Raw genomic sequence first — 23,288 nt, forward strand, 5'->3', positions numbered from 1 at the left:
ATGGAAAACAGTTTTACGATTGATTAAGGTGCGAAACTGTATGTGAGGAAACTCGACGAAAACGAAAGATTCTTGATCTTCCTGTGGTTCGATGCGTGTATGACTTGAATTGAGGATGAACTTGCGGCAAAGGAGCTCGAAAAGTCTAGACATCTCAATATGATCAGGTCTGTAAACTGACCTGGTATCGATATGTTTTTTTGCCTGCGAATGATAAGCGAATGATAATAATGATAACAATATTTTTCCAATGAAAATATATTTAATAAATATGTTTAGCAAATGTCGTATTTTAAATAAAATATCGTTTTTGCTATAATCCATAAAATATCACATTTCCGAGGACAAAATCGTAGCAACTTGATGTGTTTCTCCGCGGAATGGAATTTATCAAGTCTTGAAACGACTGTCCAGTTGAGTAAAAAAATGCATAAAATCAAATTTTCGAATCCTGTAACGTGCTTCCCACTTTTTAAAATTGTTCAGGATTTTTCTGTCCTAGTGACAACCGGACGATGGGCAATGACAGCCATTAATTTGAGTCAAGCTGTACACGATTGCGTACGATCGGTAACTAAAAATCTTGTATTCCATAAAAATGTTCAAATTCTATGTATAAATTATGAAAATTTAGTGATTAAGAATTTCTAAAAGCGTCATCAGTTTTAGGCACATCCGTAGACGATGAAACATCTACGGACTGAGCGTCGCCCGACGGTTCACAATCTTCCTCGATGAAGTAACCAGGCATTGGAAAACTCATGTGATAGATCGTGTCCGATGCCATACGTTCCTTGGGCAACTGATACTCATCTCGTCGAGGCTTCAAAGAGCCTTGTTTGGGTACTGGACCCCAGGACTGGTACGAAAGTTTGTTTACCGTCTCCGAATCAATCTTTGCACTTGGCCTGCAAAGTGGAACGAACGAAGCAACGTTGAAACGGTGTCGTATGAAAATAAGTCAAACTTTTAAAGTCGACTAATCGAATGAGTAAATATTCTTAATCTTAAATCGTTGAAAATTTCACGAAGGTTTTATCCGACGATCTTTTCGCTGATAATTTTTCATTCGATTAATTTTTTTGATTGATTTCAGATCGGCTGATTAACTTCGATATAAAAAATGATGGAGGTCGAAAGGATTTGAGGTGGATCGAAAATCGAGTACAAAAAGAAATTATTTTTTACTTCATATATTCAGCCCGAGGCTTGAAGCTCTGCACTGGTACCGCAGGCCCAGGATCGATGTAAGAGAGTCCAGCTGTTGTTCGACCTTCCAAGGGCACGTCGTCTCGCGTACGAATATTATCACAAGGTACGATGACTTCCGGTCGTGGAACGCTGACTGGAACGAAATCGTGTCGATTCGTCGTTTCCGTTTGCATCGGTCCATCCATAAGGGTGCTTTTCGTGGTGGGACGAATCGCTGGGCGTTTTTCCATTTTGACGGGTTGATAACTCAGCTGCGATCGGACAAATTTTTATTATTGTGGAAGCGACGAACATTATTGCTCGAGTGATCGTTGAGAGGCACACACTTTGCTCGTCGTGTCGCAGGCCATTTTATCGTTGGACAGAGCAATATTATCCGTAGGAACGACTGGAACGATCACTTCTGATTCGCAGGGCAGAAAACTCTCGCTGTAAATCGTTTTCCCTACGAATTTTTCGTCACTCAAGAGGGTCATCGTAGGCCTTGGCGCAAACGGTTTTTCTCTGGTGGGAACGAGACCGTCCGCCAAGAAACTCTTGGAGTAAGTGGTTTGAGCAGCCATCGCCGCTTCCGGAGGTCTTTTTCGATCCGTACACGCAAATAACGTTTTTTATTCCAATGCCATTGATGGATTATTTGAAAAAAGAAACAGCGAAACGCGCTACATTTTTCAGCAAAAAATGTGTACTTGTAAACCGGCTTCATAGCCCAAGGGTAAGTCTCTCTTCTCGCGACAGGAAGTGGCTGATAACTCAATTTTGAAGTGGTGTCCTTGGCCGTTGGTTCTTTGGGCGGAGAATAACGCAGCGTGGGCTTGAAACTCGGAGTTCGGTGTACGAAGCCTGGATTCAAATAGGATAAACCGGATGTCGTTGAGGCGTCGAGAGCTCCCGAAGACGTTCGAATATTTCCACAAGGAATTATTATTTCGGGCCTTTCGCGTATTGTCTTCGCTGAGTAAGCCTGTCGGGCTTCCGATATACAATCCATTTTACCTCGAGGCTCAAACGCCCTGTTTTCAAAATATTCATAATTCATTCATATTCGAAATCATGTGCATCGTATATTTACGATGCTGTGCATTTTTTTTTTTTTAGGTTTTCGTATTTTAATAGTAACTACCAACTGGACTAGATGGAATGACGAATTAAAAAAGGAATCGTGAAACAGTGACGAACCTTCGACGAGGTAAAATCGGTTTCGCTCTCACGACCCCCCATACGGGTTGATAACTCATTTTACTCGTCGTTCCATCCTCAAATTTTCCTCCTGTTATTCTTTCGATGCTCTGTTTCGGCCGGCATGACTCAGGTCGACCAAAATTAGTTTGTTTCAAATACGACAAATGGTACGTCGTGTTTGCATCGAGGGGTTTGGTCGGTGGACAGTAAGTTCTCTCTGGTGCATAAGACTCGACACGAGCTGGCTGAACGTATCTTCCTGTACACTGTACTTGTGCAGAAAATATGCTTTCAGTTAAATGTCACGGGTGTGAAGGCCGACTAAGTTGAATTAACTTTTTCATGCGCTGTTAGTATTCTGAAATCCCAGCAAATTACACGACGCTGAAGTTTGCAACGTTGAAGTCCAACGAATAAATTAACGAAAATAACATTTGTAATTCACTATTTTTTTATTTCACTAATCATTGGTGTAGACTGAAAAACTACAAACTGTAAATTAGTAACAGAATTGGAGAATTACTGGAATTTTTGGAGAGTTTTTCAGATCATTTCGTTGGACTCGAACGATACAAAATTCAGTGACAAACTCGATTCTCTTATTACCGAATATTTTTATTGGATGATTTGAGGAAACATTTACTTTTAAACTCAAAACTGGTTCGAAATAGGCAAATCACATTTTTTTCTCGTGTGCTGTTGGCCTGAATATTTCTGAACATGCTGAAGCTGGATTTTTGTCAATAGGAATTTTGAAGTGGAAAGAATTTTGTTGTAAAAATCTGTAAATTGCACACGATGAGACCAAAATGATTGGAAATTTTGTAAAACGTTTTGATTTATTTGAACACTTTGGCAATGATTTTTGAACATTAGCCTCATTGGTAAATCAATGTTGATAGGATCTGAAAAGTGACTGAATTTTTTCTGGATTTCATGGGATCTTCAGGTGTGAAAATTTCATTTCGAATAAAATTTGTCCGCTCGAGACACACGTTTGCAAACGCAGACGCGTTTTTAAAATGCAAGTGACGAGAAAGTTCACTTTTTTCCCGTATGCAGGACTGGTCGTTGGACGAAATTGCTGTCTCCTCTTCTGTGGTATCTCAATCACTTCCATTTTCGCTTTCCCGAAGCCCGATCACCGTCGAACTGGTACTATGAACCGCGAGCCTTGGCACGTTGAATAAAAATTATTAGAAAAGATGAAAAAAGTGGATGACTCGTTGTCGAACATTAACGACGAAAAACTGTCGCAGCCAGCCGCGCTGCTCCGTCCCTCTTGCTTTTTGTTTTTCCACAAACTGTCAGATCGCGCTTTTTATTTAACCGTTTTTCAGCCTCATCGATTTTGAAATCATTTATAATCGACGAAGTTTTATCAAAATGCAATTACTTTTTATAATCCTATAAACGAACCTGAAATCGAATTTTTTGGGGAATCAATCATTGTCACTATAAATTTTAAAATGTCATCGGCCTCTTCAATACGCGTAAATAAAGTCGAAGAAACTCTCAAAAAAAAAAAGATATGAAATTCGTTCACATCAGATAAATTCTACGCATGTATATTTCAATCTCAATTTCGCTATTTTCTTCAGTCTTTTATATTGATAAATTTCGAAATTTTTATACAAAAATATCCCATAGTAACGGATAAGTACAGATTTAAAAATAGGTACAATGAAAATTCGATTTAGAAAATAAATTCATCGCAAGACGAGCAGGGGTTTATAAATAAAGAATTTTCATATCTAACGATAATATTTCAGACACAAAGAACTCTGTAGGTTTCAGTAAATTATAATTGTACACTATACTCGATACGGTTTACAAACGAAAAAATATATGCGCCCATAAATTGAAAGCATGACATGATCGAGGATTAATCAAATCTTGAAATACTACTGATCAACGAAGCAGAGAGAGAGAGAGAGAGCGTCAAATGTACGAGACATTTTGCAACTTGACATATATTTAATGTATACAATATCGTTATACGAATAATATTTATATCCCAATTGAAACGATATATTTTGTAAAATGAAGCAATATCTAATGTTAACGCAATAGATAATTCATGGTACTGGAACCGGCCGAGCTCTGGGAAAATAATATACAGGGATTGGGAAAGGGACCGAGGACGTAATCGAGGTTCTTCGTCTTGTTCATCATCAACACCAGGAAAAGAAGGGACTTTTGTTCTGGAAGCGCTGCGTAAAGGTATCCGAGAATGAAAATAGCTTTGGCGTTCCAGTCCCTTTGGCCCTGCAACAAAATGTCATGTTCATTGAAAATTAGTACACAATTTGATGAAATGAGAATTTATTTTTATGTTTTTTTAAAATTATTTTTATGAATGCTTTTACTGGAATTTTTGAATGGAGATTAGGATAAAAAATTTCGAAAACTACAGCGAACAAAATTGCTGAACAATGAAATACATCGATTCTCGAATATTTGGGGAAAATTCACTGGAAATCCATGGTACGTTGATGGAAAAATGTGTGACTAAAAGTACGTACTTTTCAACAATAACAGCAGGCATTTGAACGAGTTGTACAGGACTCTTCGCGTCTTTCAATGCCTGTTGAAGATTTAAAATTTGTCCACGCATAACGCTCATTTGTCGGTCAAAATTATGGCGATCGAAGCCTTTATCTTGCTGCAATGGTAATAATGCGAGAGAGTTATATTTTGCTACCCATTGAGAAATGTCATTAGAAATATTTGGTCTTGCACACTTACTTTGAATAATTGATACAAATCATCACAGAGATCTTGAACGAAATTTTGATCAGAGAGCTGAGGTAATACGAGTTCTCTGGTTGCTTCGCTAAATGGTAATTTGGCTTGACTCAACCAAGCCCAATGATAAGGATAAGCTCGCCACGAGTCCGGATGTTTGAAAGGGAATGCGAGACCGTTATCTATCGCGGCGATTTTCACTTCGCTTGCCTCCGGGGAATTCTTCGTTAAGATTGGATCGTACTTGATGAGCCAATTGTCGTTACCTGAAAATTTGTTTTGTTAATTGGATTGAATTTTGCAAAAAATGTTGAGAATTCATGTTTAGATACGAAGGTAGTTGAACAAAAATTCTGATATCGTGAATAACAAAAATGTTGGTTCGAATCAACTTTTCCTACAACTTTATGTAAAAAAAACTATCTTGAATAATTTGGTAATAAAATATTGTTGCAACAGATACATACCGCGATCTGTATTTCTGATAATGTAGTCTAGTATGACGAGACGTTCAAAATAGAGCTGAAAATTTCGTGAAAGTTTTGCAGGCAAAGGATCACTCTCCCATCGCCGTAACCAATAATCAGCATCCTTGTAACCGTCCATAAAAATTTGAAAAGATCCGATTTTTGGTGGTAATCCAAGACGTTTGAACTGACAACCGACCGTTGGAAATTGATCCATTATGGCTTGTTTCATACGTGCTTTCTGACGATCTATCCGAGGATAATTGAAGGTTCGACTGACGAGCTTGACGACTCTCGTGTTTGGCACTACACCGAGACCCAGTTTACGATCGACCAAGCTCGCTCCTGCTTCGCTCAGATATCCTTGATTCGGAATGAGGCAACTTCTTCCAAAACAACACGGACAACACAATTTGTGCATCCACTTTGTCCATTTTGGATTCAGTCTTCCATAAGGCTCTTCATCCTTTGGCTTGAATACCCCTATGATTTTCTGAAATGAAATTGTTGGAGATATTTGAATATTTATCACATTCACTGCTTTTTCCATTCGTCAATTCAATCGAATAATCAGGATAAAAGTTGTTCATTTGTAATACGCAACCAGAGATTCAGGTTCAAAAATCTCCAAGCTCTATTTCTGCTCAGCTGTTTTTAATATTTCAATTGAATTAAAAAATTTGTTTCTTCCGTTTTATATGCTTTATTTGCTATTCATTGCATAGATATCCATTGCATTGACAGAACACACAAATTCTTGGTTTGAGCTTCACTCACCCCTCCAGGATTCTTGACAAAGTAACTTCCGCTGGAGCCTTGATATATTCTCTCTGGGTAAATGCCACCGTCGATGGCACATTCTGCCTGCCATACGAGTTCCGAGAATTGTGGATCATCTGTGGAAATAAAATAAATGTACTAAGCAAACAATGTTGAAACGTACAAAAAATCATATTTGCGGTTAGGACCAAAGATCGTTATTTCAAATTGCATCATATCAAGTAAAAAGTATTAAACTTTGAGTGAAAGAAGACTGACTTGAAAAAACTGTTGAAATTGATAGGAATAAAGATCGTTATTTCAAATTGCATCATATCGAGTAAAAAGTATTAAACTTTGAGCGAAAGAAGACTGACTTGAAAAAACTGTTGAAATTGATAGAAATAAAGATCAAGCACATTTATTATGGGAACAAACCTGGAAACCTATTGAAGGCAACATCGAGTTCGAGGCGACCAAGGAGAGGCTGGCTCTCCCGGTCAATACCCGGCGAATCAATGACTATGCCTTGGTCAATACTTGGATTTTGAACAAAATCAACGTCAGGCAACAGTTCCGAGGGTTCTTCGTTGTTGAGAGGACAAACTTGTGATGGCAATGTTGTTTGTTTGTTGCCGATGGAAAGATCGACGAGGGCATCCGTTTCGACAAGTGCCACAGCAGAGCTTGTGTTATTTTGGCTGTGATACTCTCGATAAGGCACGTGCAATTGCCGCTGTTCCGAATCGCTCATTACAGCAAATAGAGTTTTTTCCGATCGGTTTTATCAAAACCGATTTTATATGAAAAACTTGGAGATTTTGCTCGAAGCAGGCGGGATGAATATATTCAAATATACATATATGTGTATATAGAAATATATTATTATGTTCATTTATACTGCGGTGAAGTTTATTATTATCGAAAAATTACCGATTCACGATTCTTCACGTAGCACACCATTGGACATCCGCCTGCGACATTTTCCCATTACCACCTGTCAATGACGCATGCAAGACGAAATCGAGCGCGATCTTGTTCCACCAATAATTTATTTGATTCACTGTTTTCGTCCGATATATTTATTCACCTCGTTCCGTTTCGTTTTTTCTCAATATATGTACAATTTCGTTCTCAAAATTGCAAATTCGTTGATGGGTGCTGGTGTCATCTGATTAAACGACTCGTCAGCTTCGGTCCACTCGACACATCGCACTAAACGATAATGTTATTATCTCATCTTCATTATTCCGGAGTAACGTACATATCACCGTACGCGTCACCCAAATCGTTTTGAGCGCGAACAAACGATTCGAAAATTTGCACATCAAAAATTGCTCTTTGATCTTTGATGAGTTTTGCGTTTTTTCACCAACACTTATATATAAAAAAAACTTTTATCCAATTATAACCCACAAATCCTCGCTGACGGACGTCTTCACTTCACGGTACCGACTGCTAAAACACCTTAAGGTTGTTGCTAAACTTGCTAAATCTTTTTTAAGGGAGGGGGAAAAAAACAGACTTCTATGCTTATTCATTGGATGACGTCGGCAATACCAACTTATAAACGATGAATATTAAAGATGTGTACGAATAATGAGTAGAAGAAAAAAATTTCAATTATATAATTATAATCCCAAGGTGGTGATACATCAGTTCAACAAGGGGGCAAGGGGGGTTGATAATAATTTCGAAAATTAAATACACCTTTTTCTCGGCTACCCCTGATATTTTGAGATAATGAAGACATGTTGTTCTATATATAACTCTTTTCATGTTTCATATACTTTTTAGGGCGGGTTGTTCCAACTTCTAGAGCTTGTCTGGCGGGTAAAAGCATTGACTTGTAGACCTTAAATGGCCGTTTTCTCTGACGCGGTTCAAACTCAGTTCAATTTTTTCCATATAGTTTCGAGGTAGGATGAACCGAGTTTAAGCTCAGATTAACGTTGGAGAAAACGGGCATAACTGTCAGATAGGCTTACCTATATAAGTTGGAACAACCCGCCCTTATAATCAGCGCGTGTTTTTGAGGGTTATGTGTCAGCGTTTTTTTCATAAATGCCGATAACTTTGAACAAAAATATTAGTACGACATCAAATTGTCGAAAGAAAAACGATTCGTTCGTGTTCATTGCCACAAACTTTGTACAAATGTTGAAAAGTAATTTACTTTCATATCACTTTTGCTTAAAGCAAAATTCAAATCGCCGCGCTAATTTTTTTGTTGGTCGTGCTTTTGTTATGTGCAAAGTGACGTCAAATCACGGTTTCATCACATTGGAATAGATAAATAAATCTGATCTTTTTGCTGTTCAAGTGATTTGTGATATCTCATTAATCGATTGAATAATTATTTGTTTTTTTTTTACTAATACGGTATGCGTTTTTTTGCATCATGCACAACTGGTGCACCTGGCATGGAGTGCACTGGAGTAACGTTCGGATCCCCTCCAACTTCAACAATGAATTTCTTTAAAAAGAATACGAAAAAACCTGGGTTTACTGCTGTTAGGAAATGTAAAAAATAGTAAATTTTTCACGAAGGCCTGTATATCGGAGTTTTTTAGCAACAATCGGGCAACAATCTTAAGAACTTACCACGATTACGCGGTCATTTGACTAGGTCAATAGGGACCGTGCGCAGCGTCTACAGTGTCACTATGCGGCCAATTTCAAAACTTCCCAGGTGCAATTTGAAGCAGGCGCATATGGGAATTATTACTTTTCGCATATTATTTAACAAAATAAAATTATTATTTTTATCATGTCTCGATCGAGAAAATATTGTTACATTCGAGAGTGCTCTAATGCACAATTTCGACGCCGAGACGTTGAAGCTAGTATCAGTAAAATTTTATTATTTCCCAGAGGGCACAACACAGTTCATTTTGTTAAACACTGTCAACTCATCCACTAAACTTTCTGTTTCGACGACATTTATGCCCGTTTTCTCCAACGTTAATCTGAGTTTAAACTCGGTTCATCCTATCTCGAAACTATATGAAAAAAATTGAACTGAGTTTGAACCGCATCGGAGAAAACGGCCATTAACCTCTGTTTTCCTCTGCTCTCCAACGTTAATCTGAGTTTAAACTCGGTTCATCCTATCTCGAAACTATATGAAAAAAATTGAACTGAGTTTGAACCGCATCGGAGAAAACGGCCATTAACCTCTGTTTTCTCCGACGCGGTTCAAACTCAGTTCAATTTTTTTCATATAGTTTCGAGATAGGATGAACCGAGTTTAAACTCAGATTAACGTTGGAGAAAACGGGCACAAAACGTCATTCGATTCAAACAGTTTTTTTCCTTTTACGTCATTTTGACTTTGAATGCGATCATTTTTGATCGGACAAAAACTGTATTTGATTACTTTAATCATTATTTTTTTCCGAAAAATTAATTATTTTCAATGATATACAGTCAAAATATCATCAAGAAAATTGCATATTCAGACACGAGAGAGCGCACTCATCGACTAGTGCAGTGCTGCTCTCTATAGCTCACGCACGGTCCCTATTGCAACGGGTGAGATCCATTGGTTAATTCTTTTGTATATAATTTTCAGCCAACCGTGTGCCCTTTCGCCGGCGACTAAATCGATTATTTTTTTTCTCGAAAACTTCGTTGTCGTTGTCAGTCGCTCGTCTCTCATGAATCTTGTCAAATTTGCGAGTCGTCTTCCTCGTTGTTTATAATCCCATCAAGTTCCGCGATGTTAGGAGTCAAGAAAATAATAACTTTGTTCCTCATTTTTGTCATCGATAATGCTCTTTGCGATGACATTTTCGAGCTTTTTCGTCGCGAAGATCCGTGCGTAGCGTTGTGTGAAAAATCTCCACAAACTATTGTTACAGTGAGTATATTATTTTTACGTGTTTATAGTAATTAAAAAAAACTACGTTTGTTTATCCTGAACGTTCGTTCACTCTGATCGTTCGTTTATACTGGTCATTCGTTCGTACTGGTAGTTCGATCGTGAAGTTTTTGTCTCGATTGAAATACAGTTTTCGTGATTGCGTTTTATTTATTTGTAGAACGAGTATGAGAAGTCCTGCTGTCAACGTGGATGCAGATTCTTCAATCTAGTCGATCTTCGTCAGGGTCTTGTCGCTGTCAATACCTTGAACAGCTCCAAAGATGCTTGCGAATCATGTAAGTGCATCGTTAAACTACCTACTCGATGTCAGTATTTTATTATGTCATTTATTAACCCTGGGATTTAACTTGGTACCTTATGCAATTTCCGAGGGAAAAAAAAATTAGGCGCTCTGAAAATTTGTAGTGTGTTCAATTAGTCAATTTTTTTCATCATTCAATAGTATATTATTCAAATGCAATATTCTATCTTTATATCAATATGAAGAAACTGAAAAATAGTATTGAAACAAAATGTGCATATTTCTTTGATAATAAAAATGCATTGCATTGACTTTGAGATCATTTTTCAGGTCTGTAAGTGACATTTTTAGTTTCATTTTATTCATATTAGTTGATCTATGAATTTCATTTTGTTAGCATGTTTTTGAATTTTATTATAAACGAGTTAAAATCATTTGTCAGTCACCTAGTTCCCTAAAAATTAAGCCAATTTCTGTTTTGCCATTGAGTTAAATATCTATTCTGTCATTAAAATAAATTTCTAAATATTCCTTGTTTTAGAGCAACCAGTATCTTTTGTAATAAATCAAGCGTGTACAAGAAACTGAATTTTTTTTATTATAACTAGAGATTCGATTACCTTGATAATTTGAAAAGCGATGAGAGTACAATTTTTCAGAAATATTGTTCGTTTCCAAATTGAGAGATCCCGCAACGAAAATTCTTAAAAAAATTCATTGCACTGGAATGAAAAATGATTTTCTGTCCTTTCTTTCAGCTTGTACCGAAGCCTACCAGGTTTTGCAAGACAGATCAGCATGTACATCAGGATGTGATTTTATGGCTGCACAAAAATTTGCTGACTTGTTGTCTATCCTGTCAGTATTTTACGTAGAGGACTCCAACGTTTTATTGATGTCTTTGGACATGCCAGAAAATGATGTCATGACTGATCCTGGTCTGAGAAAAGAACTCCTCCCTGGATGGTGGGACACGGAGGGCTTCAAACTGCCTCAGACGTTCATTAAGACTGTGCCGAAGGATGCTGATGTGAGTTTCCTTACTTCGATCATTTTTCCACAGATCTTAAAGCTTTTTTACTTACCGATCATGGTTTATAGCGACCTTTCAATTTTTCTATATTTCAATAATTATTGCTAGCCAAAGAATTTGGTATATAATTGTCTCGCAGAAAAATGGTAATGGTTTTGGAAGAAATCTAATTCTTCAGCTTCACTCTCTTATAAATTTATTCCAATTAGCGTGTTTCTCGTTTTTGTACAAAACACGGTATCCATCCAGACCGTACCTTGATGATGAACAACTATTTGGAAACATTAAGTTTGAAAATCATCCGTGATATACTTAAATTGGACGATTTCGGTCAGAGAAACGGAGTTTGAATATACATGGTATAAGTAAGCTGAAATTAAGTCAAAATTTATAAAAAAGCGAAAAAAAATATGCACAAAAACTCTACGAATTGAAGGAAAAAAAAAACAATTTTTTTTTAAAGCATTACAAATCAATTAGAAATGAGCTTTTATGTAATATTTTGCAGACGATGGGAGATTACGGTGGTTCTTCGGTTTACTACGGAGAAACGAAGCAATCGGTGACAATAAACGATTCCGATTGGTTGCAATGCGCATCGCGTCACACAGGAATACCTCGTTGGCTTCTCGGTTCGGCAATAGCAGTTGGTGCAACCGCAGCAATATGGCTCCGTTTCATAGCCGACAGAGATGTTACAGAAGAATCGTCCCCGACACCGTCCGCATCAACGTTGCCTCAAAAATCAAATTTGACAACCAAGCTGACTATTGTTATTCCTGATGAGGTGCCGTTGCACAAAACGCCGCCTCCTAAATATAGCGAAATCGCGGACGTCAACGACGTCAACTTCAAGCAATAGTCGAGTAAACATTTTCTTGACCGTCTACACATATAATATTTTCTAAAAGGGCATTCAGATTAAAGTACCTAAAAGTTATGAAAATATGAGGAAAAAAAAAGGAAAGAAAAATCGCTGCGATAATTCGCAAGTGGCAAAATTCATCAGTGAGATTTCGCTTCGAGTCTGCTTAACTTTTACTCGTGCTTTACTTTCAGATTGATATTCCCTTATAATCAACTTTTTATTTCATTAATTTTTAACGTTGGAAGATAAACCAAATATCTAAACAATTATCGTTAACGCGAAAGTTCCAGGACTAGGATAAGAAGGAAACGTATCGGTTTACATTTACACGTTGCCATTCGTTCAATGATCAAATGCAATGGACTTTTCTTTTTGAGGAGCTTTACTCAGATTGGTCGGAAACCGTTGGAGCAGTTTTTTAAGCAGTTTTACTCTTGCAAATCGAAAAATAATGTATTGCTCAAGGAAGAATTGCAGAATGGCCAATGCTGACGAATCGTCGAATTCTACTTTGGTTCTCACTGCGAGAGCGCCGTCGAAAGACAACGAAAATTTCCAGGAGAAAGATGTACAATTTATAATAATTATTTAGAACGAAAATAACGAGTTTATACCTATTGCTTATATTTAAGCTCGTTATTTGACTTTATCACAGAATTTGTGATGTTTCATGGGCTCGTTTGCCATACATATCTGTTCGAAAAGTCGATTTATTGTTCGAGCTTTGAAAGTTATTCTCATTTTAGGTATGATTTTGTCCTGATATACTGACAAATTCGTTTTTGTGATAGGAATACGTTAGGAAAAATGTGAAAGTTCGAGAAGACTCATTTGGAGGTATGGTTATTCTAACAATGAAGTTTACAACGGGGTTTAATATTCGTACGGCTTTTTATTCCGACCGTTGCGATCTCGATCGAACATTGATAATAATAAATATTAATAACAATTTTTGAATATATAAATTTTCATTGCTATATTAATATTTGACTGGATGGGATACACAAAGACTCGTTAAGCTCCGCGTTTATCTTTATTCGACAAATCGGTTCATTTGTAGAATTGAGCCCACTAAATTTTAGCAATTCTCAAAACTCACCAGAGTTCACCGCTACCCTGAAATTGCTATTTGTAACGATCGATGTGTAGCAACAAACGAAAAACGGAAAACTAGCGGAAACAATTAAAAAAAAAAAAAAGAAATTTCGATATTCTCGCTTCAAAACCAAAGTCGCGTGTTTTTTGTTTGGTAAAAAACAAAATAAATAATAAAGCGTGAAAGCATTAATATGTAGAAGTGTGTATTACATAAGTTTCAAAACGGTGTAGAATTTTAGACAAATAAAAAGATTCATCTCTCGTTGTGTTTCAACTTCACGATTGGCCGTCATTCATTTCACCTAATCGCAATATTTATCAGGCACGATTCATACCGAAAAGCGGTTACAAAAACATAATTTTTCAATCGAAAAAACGAGGAGAAAAAAATAGCTGAAGCAAAAAGAGCGTGTTGCTTCGAGAGCCAATGAGACAAATTTGATCGAGTGAAACAACGTCGCTGATTGAGCATGTGACGGTTTTCATAAAAATAATAATATTCATTATTCCTCGACAACAATTCATGAACGATATAATGATTCGTGAAATTTACAGATGTTTTTCTTAATGGCATAAATGGAAAATAGTATTTCTTCTTACAATTAAAGCGCATCGCCTCTTTTCAAAGAAACGAGCAAAACGATTATCAACAGAGTACCGCTGTCTTTTTTCCTTCACTATTCATACTCAAAAAAACGATGCATTGTGTCAAAATGATTTTACGTGTCGCGAATTGCGTTATTTACATAGTCTGTTTCGGAAGAAATGAAAACGAAACAAATTATTTCGTTTGGTTTTTACAGCCAGTAGAGTCTGGGATCGTCCCGACGCATTTGAAGTTTCAAAACGTGTCGATAAATTTTTAGAGCTGGACCAAGAAGTAAATCCAAACCGCTTAACACGTCCGACCGTTTCATCAGCAAAAGCGAATGTCCGTCGATGTCCTGGACTCTGAAAACTTCCGCTTCTTTCGGAAAGAGTCTCGCAAAATATTGATAAACTTGCTCGGACGTCCAATCCGACGCATCGGGTATATTCGGATCAATTCCGTCGGTCGTTCCCGGTTCGTCATCCATTTGTTCCGACGACGCTCGATTTGGCGACACTTGAGGACTCAGGACAGGCGGCAACACCGGTGGATTCGACGGTGTTTCTGGACGACTCACTGATATATTCGAGTTGTGTACGACGTTACCCTTGTAATTCTTCTGCGTACAGTCGTTGCATTGCCACTTCGAATTCGATTTTGCTGAAGGTATGCGAGGCACGTGACACGAATAATGGTACGCTTCGTCGCAGGCGTTACACGTTATTAGAGGACCCTGTATGAAACATCAAATTATACTAATCAAGGCATAATTCAGTATCAATTTACTTGAATATTAATATTCAAGCCTACGCAGTACAGTCGTGGTTCTGAGGAAAACCGAAGCAAAAGTAATCTGAAGACCGTAAACGAAATGAATCGTTCAAACAGAGTAAAAAAGATTTTTGAAGTGAAAAAATAAGAAAACTTCGAGGTCGTTTGAACCGAACGTGACCGAGGAGGGTTTTTACATAATTTGTTTGATTATTCTTCAACTTGAGTAAAATTTTCTTATTACACTTGTCAACCGTTCAACCTTGCATCCTCTTAACGAGGTTAAAAAAGTGCGATCCTCATTTTGTAGAGCGAAACGGTTAACAAAGATTCTCTAATTTCAAGCAATTCTCTTATATATTTTTCCAGTTTCGGAGCATACCTCGATCGATTGTTCGTGAACTTTTGTTTTCAATGACTCAACGAATTAGATAGGGTCTGATGAAATTTAAGCTATTTCTCGAAGCCTTCTGAAGAAAATCGATCGTTCACGTTTCGTACGTAACATATTTAAGGCGTGAAACAAATGATCGTTCAAAATTTACAGGACGCGCAAAGAAAAAGTTTTTTACATTTCTGACAGATGTCAAAAAAATTCGTATACAAAAAATCACGATCGGATAATTGACTGGATGATTATAAAATTATTTTTCTCAAATATTTTTAATACGAGAAAAATTATATTGGACAGAAACAAGATGCAACTCTTCTTTCTCTCACAATATCAAACGTGGCCGTAAAAAACCCCCTCAGGGTTAATAGTGAAAAAAAATGTAGATTTTCATTGAATTCTTCATGGACTTACAACATCCGAAGTTTCACAGCACACCGTGCAGCTCTTGCAACGCTCGCATTGCCAACTACTTCCAGATTTTTGTAGCAGTTCGTCTGGCGGATAGATACAAGTCGGATGAGCTAAGGGAAAGAAAACATTTTTTATTATTCCAATAGTTGCATGGGGAAAACTGTGAGACGTAGATGTTACGTAGAACTTTTTTTACCTCTCACGGTACAATCGCGACAAGCGACGAGACTTTCGGATTTCTCTTTAGCGCAAAGGCTGCATTGTCTGTTCGGACCTTCTTTTGCTATAGATTTGTTGGAATCTTGTGACTCCTGAGATGCCTGAATCTTATGTTGCGATACAGGCCGTCCACGTTTCCTTTTCACCACATTATTGTCGGATGGATCGAACACTTTCTTGGCTCTCTGTGATAGAAATATAGAATTTCGAATAATGAGGAGAAATCTATTATTCAATTGTCACTTTTAATTTATGCTCTTGACCTTTGCACTTTTTTTTCATTTTTAAATATTATTATCTCATTAAACATCAACTTGTGAAAGTGAAATGAAAAAAATTTGTTAATTCTGATATGATATGAAGAAAAATTTCTAAAGAACCAAATGACCATTCTGCAAGTATTCACATTACTTTTTTTGTAATCTTTGAATTCAATTCAATTATTATACAAATTGAATACATTACACAATCATTGTGTTAGTGATATTTTTATTCAAACATAAATGATTCCCAATTTGGAATGTTGAAAACTCATCAAGGTTCGTTGCTCAGAGCGGTTAATGATTTTCCAACTTGTATAATTTCTCATTGAGTTTGTGATGCTTTAATCATAAGGAAAAAATATTGAAAACCCAGAATTTGTGAACTATCGCCAAAAATTGTAATAAAATTAAGGGTGAGATATATTTGAGGTTTACTTTTGTGGGGAATCATAATTTGTGGAAAGCCAGATCAAGAAATAACAAGATTTCTCATTTTCAGTGTTGCATAATCATTACGCCTTGCCAATCCTATATTTGAACATAAAAATGGACTTGTTGATCAAGGCTATTCCACTGTTATTTTTTTAAGCTTCCGAACATACTTTTGCTGTCCAATTTCTCTCAGTCAAAAAGTAATAACGAAAATTCTATATTTAAAATTGAATTCAACATTCTTTGGAACCAGCTGTTTAAATGAATTTCAACAACACGCAATGTTGAAATATCAATATTGTAACATTACGAACTTTGAGAATGATTTGAAAAACATACCTTCCTGCGTGCACTGCGAAAGGCAGCGACGGTGGTATTGGATGGTGTGGGAGAGGGATTGGTAGAACTTCGGCCAGCATAATCATCATCATCTCGTTCGTCGCTGTGTTGTCCATTGTCAAGATCTCTTTGCTGTTGTTTATCTCTGTCGTCTTTGCTCTCACGTCTGAAGTCTTCGAATTTGATCTCAATGTCCATGGGGTCTTCAGATCGAACGAGTAGTCTCTGTTTTCGTTCAGATTTGGATGTTTTTTTGAGGTTAGAATGATTAGGGTCTTTGGTTTGTTTGGTATCTTGTTTTTTGATTCTCGTATCGTTGTTAGAATTGATAGAGTTTTCTTCGCGTGTTTCAAGATCGTCTTTCGTGACCGATTCCTCCGGTGAATCGGGCTCCTTGCCAATAATCGTAATCTCGTAACATTCCTCCTTGTTCACATTTTTACTTCGACCGTTATCATTGACGTTGTTGTCGTCGTCGTTGATAAGTTGTCTGGCAGGGCTCGAGTTGCCCTGAGAAGAGCGTGGTGTGTTCGAGCGTGAATCCGTAACCATAACTTCGTCCTCGTTATCCTCAAAATCGTAGAATCTCCGTGATAGTTCGGGACTCTTTGATTTCCTCCTTGTGGAGCTCGTTGTAGAGTTTGTTACTTGAGATCGAATGGATGTTGCAATAGGAATCGTGGTTGTTGTTGTTGTTAACGATGGTGTTGCAACGATAATCTGAGTAGTCGCGACACTGTACGACGATTTACCTGAGTTACCATTCTCGGAACACCTATTGTTCCCAGAATCCCTCGTCCTTTCTTCTTCTCGTTCTCCAATATTATTATTGTTATTATTAATATTATTGTAGTTATTACTTTGGTGATTATTATTGTTGTTATTATTACTGTGGTGATTATTGTTTTGTTGGTGCGCCGATGTCGAGAATGCCGCGTTGTTGCTGTTACTCATCGATATTGGGGAGCTCGTAGTATCCGCGGTGCTCGTCGCAGCGTTAGTTTCGACCACGCTCGTCGAGCTCGTCGTCGTTATATCCGTCGTAGCGACCAGCGAATAATTACCGTTCGCCAATCTCGCAATGTTACCGCTCGCAACTTCTTTGCTTAAAAAATCTTCGACCATTCGTCGAGAGGTTGGGTTCGAAACTCCGTCCAATAGCTGCTCTACGAGCCTATAAGCCGGTACACCCTGATCCAAATAATCAGGCTCTTCGACCACCAGCTCCGCTACCGCCCCCGCTATCATCGACGAATTTAATTTCTCTTTGACAAAGCCCTCCGGACGATTTTTGTACAATTGAAGGCGTGACCACTTCGAGGCATTTCTGTAACTCGTGTTGCCCTTGTAGTCCACCTGGATTACCTTTTCGGCCTCTATCAAACGATGCAAATCCGCAATCGTGTCACGCGCGTCTACTGAAAATTTTCTAAGTAGATAATTGCATATACGATCCGCATCCGGACGTGCTTTACGGCGTCTAAGCTGATCGATCGCTTCGAGGATTTGGTCCTCGTGAAGTATTTGCGGTTCTACTCGATGTTGCTGCATTATAGCGTCGGGGGATTCGACAATACCAAATCACCTTCTCGCCCCCCCCCCCCCCCCCCTCACCACCAACCGTCGACTCCCTTTCCTCCCGGCGCTCTTGAAATTTCGTACTTTTTTTTTCCCCCTCTTTACATACGTATGTATATGTATACTTATTATTGCTTTCAGCGATCTCGATTTCTCCTCTCTCTCCCTCGCCGCTTCTCTTTCTCGGCGTTTTCCCCCCTCGCGGAGTTGTAGTAGACTTTTTATTTTCTTTTCTATTTCACCTTTTATTCAAGGGAGCTGGCCGAAGCCCGGGAGAAAACGCCGCGTGAATCCCACACGCCGTCGCCGCCTCTTTCCCTTCAACAGAATTTACGCCAGATGGCGTTGCGCGGAATTCGTATTGAATCGTCCGCGAACCACTTGGACGTTTTCGTGCTGCAGTCTCTCAGTTTTTCCTCTACACGAGCTGATCATTTTCCGGAACGCATACGATCCGATCAACTTCATTTGCTTAAATATTTACGAAATTCATTCGAAAGTTTTGGAAACGACATCGATCGAGAAGACGAACTCGGTGCATTCCTTCCCCGACGCACTAGAGACTGCTACTGCCGCTATTCGCTTTTTCTTTATCCCAACACCGAAATTTTGCGTTGCGCTGTACTTTTTTTGTTCTGCTTTCAACCGCTGCGCCGCAACGAAATGATTCGACGCGAGAGCCCAACGCCTAGAAAAGTACGCCGAATTTTTCCTGCCGCGTTCGTCTACGCTGCTCCTTCGTGCGAACACCACTCGATGCGTCGTCCGTGCGTACTCACCACCGGAGCGCACCGCTCAATTCTCTATACATCGATATAAAATCGTGACGATACATCATTCACAGTCGGAATAATATAAAGTTTGGGAATTCACTAAAAATTTTAGAGTCAAACTTTATTTGAACAAGTGAAAAATTAATACTGAATTTTTTTCTAAAAAATTCTTTACAGTTTTCCTTTCTACTCTCGAAATTCGATCGTAGACTATTTTTTACGTCTATTCCGACAACTCCGTCGGATCGCGTCACCAAAGATACAAAAAGTCGCATGCATGCACTCCGCGGTATGTATACAACATAAATTTACGTACATGCGGACGCAAACGTGAAACAAAAACACTTGGTATCGTAATAAGTTTTGAAAATCGATTATATATCCGCGTTCGCCGCAGGATAATTGTCGACAGCGCGCTTTTTTCCGTCAATACACACCGGGGCCAGAGGAACAGGAGCGTAAAGCGGCGGGAAATGTTCGATCGCGTGTACAGTTAAATTGTTCGGGTGCACATGGTTACGGCGGAAATGAGTACGAGTGAGGGAAGGAGAGAGAAGAGCGATGGGAGAAATAATTTATCGGATAATTCTCACTTTTGTGGCGCTGAATATTAGCACGAAAGTATGAAGGAGCGAAAAATTTCGAGAGAATAGAACGGAGCGGAGAGTGACTCGATGCGCGACGTGCGAGAGGCGCAATAACACTAGTCGCTGCGGCCCCGCAAGTCTCGTCGGTAGCCGCGCGCGAGTCGCTTTTCGTACGTGATCGAAGTTGCTGGTGCTGCTGCACCACCCGGAGCGTTCGTTGCTTCAGCTTGACACGCGCTTCGTCTCTCGCTCGCGCGCGTCGTGGTGTCCACGCACCTCGCTTTATACATGTATTCGTAGTGTGAAACTTGTAAGCGTCTCCTCTCGCGCACGGCACTCTGCGGCTACGGGGACGAGGACAGCGTCGTACAACATCGCCGGTGTTTAGTTCCGCGCACGGCTAGAATAATGTTGGCCCTTCGCTTCAACGAGATCGGAGACGAATTCGTCGTTCGCGGCCTCCAACGCCAATGACGTGTCGCTTCCCCCTTTTTCATATTTCCCGTCACTTCCAAATTTTCGATCCCGGAATGAAAATCGATACGACCAAACAGTAACTTTTCGTTGAAAATATTTTCAAACCTCTTAGTAAAATGAAGCCACGCAACGATGTTCAATTATTCAATAGTTTCTCGATATAGTCAAAGCGTCCGCAATACGAAAAAGCTCTAGAAATCGAATGACGAACAAACATAACCAAACTATTGCACTTTATATTGTCCGTAGACAAAAAAAGATCATGAAAACAGATTCATCGTTCAGTTATATCGAGATAAGGCTACGGAAAGGGATCGAAACAAGTTGAAGCGCGTATAGCATGTTCCAAGTACGCGACACGGCCGTCTCTCGTCCATTACGACCCGCCCCCATCCGTGTGAGCTGCCCCCACCACCGAACCGGGCCAAAGCCGCGTTGAAGAGGTTACTTAGGTAAACACTGTAGCTTTTGTGTCGTGCATTCTCTTTTGTCAGTTTTCGGCAAATATACACGTTCCAAGTTTATAGTCGTCGATATTTATTTACGTCCACCGGGAGTATTTGTTGAATAATTTGTAATTAACCGTCGAGCATTGCGAAAATCAGTGGGAAAATACCGTTGCGAAGTGGAGTTTTCAAACTTCGACGCAGCCTGCCGTTGTCGTGTTTCCCGTTTGGAGGCGCCGATTTTTTTCACTCTACTTATACATGTGCATAAACACAAAGCATCGCGCATACGGACGCCTAATTATTTGTATATTTTTATCTTTGTGTGGACCTATAGATAGCTCGAATAAAATCGTGCTCGTAGCCGCCGTGTGGCGCGCGCGCGCGGTCATCTTTGAAATAGCGATGTGTTTTCTCCTTTTTCACATTGTGCCCCGCAGTTGCGTCACACGCCAGCGGAAGGGGCCGAAACACAAATAATACCGAGAGTTGCGGAGAATGAGCGGGCGATCCCATCAGCGAGCGCGATCAGGCGAGAAGAACAAGCGAAAACTGTTTTTCGTGCTTTTCGATGTTTTGACATTTAGAAAATCTTCACCAACACATTTATCGTTTTATCCCTAGCAAAAAAGTGAGTGCTCAATATGTATGATAATTTCCGAAAAACCATTCTCACTTGTGGCTGTACGTAAATATGAGAGTGCGCGTTTGCAATACGAAAAAAAATAACGTTCGACACGCGGTTAGCCGGTAGCGCGACGCGCATGTCGCCATCTACAGCGCGCTTCTTTTTTTCCTCCTCCTTTCGCAAAAGATGCTCTTTTTCATCGTCTTTATCTATCTCGCGTCTCCGAGCCCCGTGCCCGCTCGCTCGGTGGCTTCGATTCTCGTGTTCGCGCCGCGTTTATCTGTCAATACAAAAAGCTGCAGGGGAGGAAAAGGGGAGTGATGCGTGAGCAGGTTGGGCCATACCGCGCATATATTTTCCTGGGCACATAATAATTAAATGTCCGTGACACGAGAAACACACACGCATACACTTGCGGAAAATGTATTCTCGCTTATATAGCCGGGCGACGACGAGAGAGGGAGGGAGTGTGCGAGAAATTATACAGCGTACGTATATATGTATATAGGGAGCGAAAAATGGGGACCGCGCGCGCGAGCATCGAAGAGGTGTCTCGGTCCGCCTGATCAGAGCGCGCGCGCTTCTGCGACGGTATACACGCCGGCTGCATGCTACTGGCGCGGCACGGCGTGCGTGTGCGTGCACTCCTGTGTGTGCCGCGCGAAGAAAACGCGATCACGAATCGCGAGAGCTCTCTCTTCAATCATATGGAAATAAAAAACTACCGCATCGCAATCTCACGACGTTCTTTTCAACACTTTTGACTCATTTCTCTCCCTCGCCCCTTCTTGCCCCCGTCGCGATGTATGCGCGCTTGTATGCAACGCGTTACGCGTCTAATAGGTTTCGCCGTAAACTATATACAGGAGCAGAGCGACTGATTACGCGTACATGCTGATTTTTTGAGGAAAATATTTTCGGTGAGTAATATATAAAAGAAAAAGGCGAAGAGCTCTTCTCTAGAAATGTCGATAAGCAAGCAGCCCCCGTGGACAAGGCGCGCATAGAGCGTATTTTATATGTGTGTATGTGTATGCATGTGTGCAGTGGGCAACGCGATTCTGATACGGCCGCAACGTTGACGCGCTTCTCTCACTCTTTCTGTCCCCGCGCGCGACATGCCTCGTATATATATGTACGTTCATATGGATTTATACATATAAATGTTCTGGCTCATCTCTCGCGGGCGCGATCCACCTCTCCGTCGCGTTAAACTTATATTTTTATTTCTTTCAATTTTTTCTCTTCCCACCCCAATGCACGATCTTAATGTCAAATATATATATACGAATATTTGTGTGTATATGCGTACACGAATACTTTGCGTCCGCGCCTGCGAAATTTTTCACTCCATTGAAGTGCGAATACTCCGAAAGGGGAAATAAAGGAAACGATATAGAATATGAAAAAAAAGTGTACGTGCGGAAAACGCATATAGATGTATGATTAATTGTGTTATGAATATAGTGATAATCGTAGGCGCTCAAAGCCCGGCGCGCACTTACCATGATCCAACGTAAAACATGCGCCTCCCCGCATTGACGATTACTCTTCTTCGTTATTTTGTCGGGCGAAAGTTTGATTAATTTCTTCTCTTTTTCACCCGTTTTCGTAATTTGAATGATTGCTTACGGTTTTATTAAAATCAACGATGCGCACGATCTCTTTTCCAACGATTTTTCTTTCATCAATACTTTATTCTTATTCGTATTTGTACGGCGAAGTGGACTTTTTGAGGGATTTTCGGAGCGATCGTAGGGACGATCTCCCGGCGGGTGCGGCTGGGAACGGGCACGCCAGCTACGCGACTGACTGACTTTCGGGCATAACGAAACGCGCGTTTTCGCGTGATCTTCTCCTCTCTGTTCGCACTCCACACCCGCCGAA

At 39.5% G+C, this 23,288-nt stretch overlaps 4 protein-coding genes across 4 annotated transcripts; 1 reads left to right on the forward strand and 3 right to left on the reverse strand.

Annotated features, from left to right (window-relative positions):
- Positions 1–373: 373 nt before the first annotated feature.
- On the reverse strand, positions 374–3,844 carry LOC122418932 (stabilizer of axonemal microtubules 2-like). Its single transcript, XM_043433090.1, has 6 exons — positions 3,814–3,844; positions 2,382–2,665; positions 1,902–2,215; positions 1,539–1,806; positions 1,189–1,463; positions 374–908 (listed from the first exon to the last, which is right to left on the reverse strand). Exons 1-6 carry the CDS (start codon positions 3,842–3,844, stop codon positions 638–640), a joined length of 1,443 nt encoding a protein of 480 aa, XP_043289025.1. The 3' UTR covers positions 374–637.
- Positions 3,845–4,181: 337 nt separating this feature from the next.
- Pi4KIIalpha (phosphatidylinositol 4-kinase II alpha) lies at positions 4,182–7,829 on the reverse strand. The gene is made up of 6 exons (XM_043423729.1): positions 6,807–7,829; positions 6,387–6,505; positions 5,610–6,102; positions 5,143–5,408; positions 4,920–5,059; positions 4,182–4,662 (listed from the first exon to the last, which is right to left on the reverse strand). The coding sequence occupies exons 1-6, from the start codon at positions 7,120–7,122 to the stop codon at positions 4,569–4,571; spliced, it is 1,428 nt and encodes a 475-aa protein (XP_043279664.1). The 5' UTR covers positions 7,123–7,829; the 3' UTR covers positions 4,182–4,568.
- A 2,123-nt stretch (positions 7,830–9,952) lies between these two features.
- On the forward strand, positions 9,953–13,773 carry LOC122408302 (uncharacterized). Its single transcript, XM_043415009.1, has 4 exons — positions 9,953–10,230; positions 10,412–10,529; positions 11,254–11,525; positions 12,037–13,773. The coding sequence occupies exons 1-4, from the start codon at positions 10,090–10,092 to the stop codon at positions 12,388–12,390; spliced, it is 885 nt and encodes a 294-aa protein (XP_043270944.1). The 5' UTR covers positions 9,953–10,089; the 3' UTR covers positions 12,391–13,773.
- On the reverse strand, positions 13,269–18,503 carry Lint-O (L(3)mbt interactor in ovarian somatic cells). Its single transcript, XM_043415003.1, has 4 exons — positions 16,913–18,503; positions 15,856–16,063; positions 15,660–15,769; positions 13,269–14,816 (listed from the first exon to the last, which is right to left on the reverse strand). Exons 1-4 carry the CDS (start codon positions 18,461–18,463, stop codon positions 14,292–14,294), a joined length of 2,394 nt encoding a protein of 797 aa, XP_043270938.1. The 5' UTR covers positions 18,464–18,503; the 3' UTR covers positions 13,269–14,291.
- Positions 18,504–23,288: the final 4,785 nt, after the last annotated feature.

The sequence above is a fragment of the Venturia canescens genome, chromosome 1, assembly GCF_019457755.1.
Source record: "Venturia canescens isolate UGA chromosome 1, ASM1945775v1, whole genome shotgun sequence".
NCBI lineage: Eukaryota > Metazoa > Arthropoda > Insecta > Hymenoptera > Ichneumonidae > Venturia > Venturia canescens.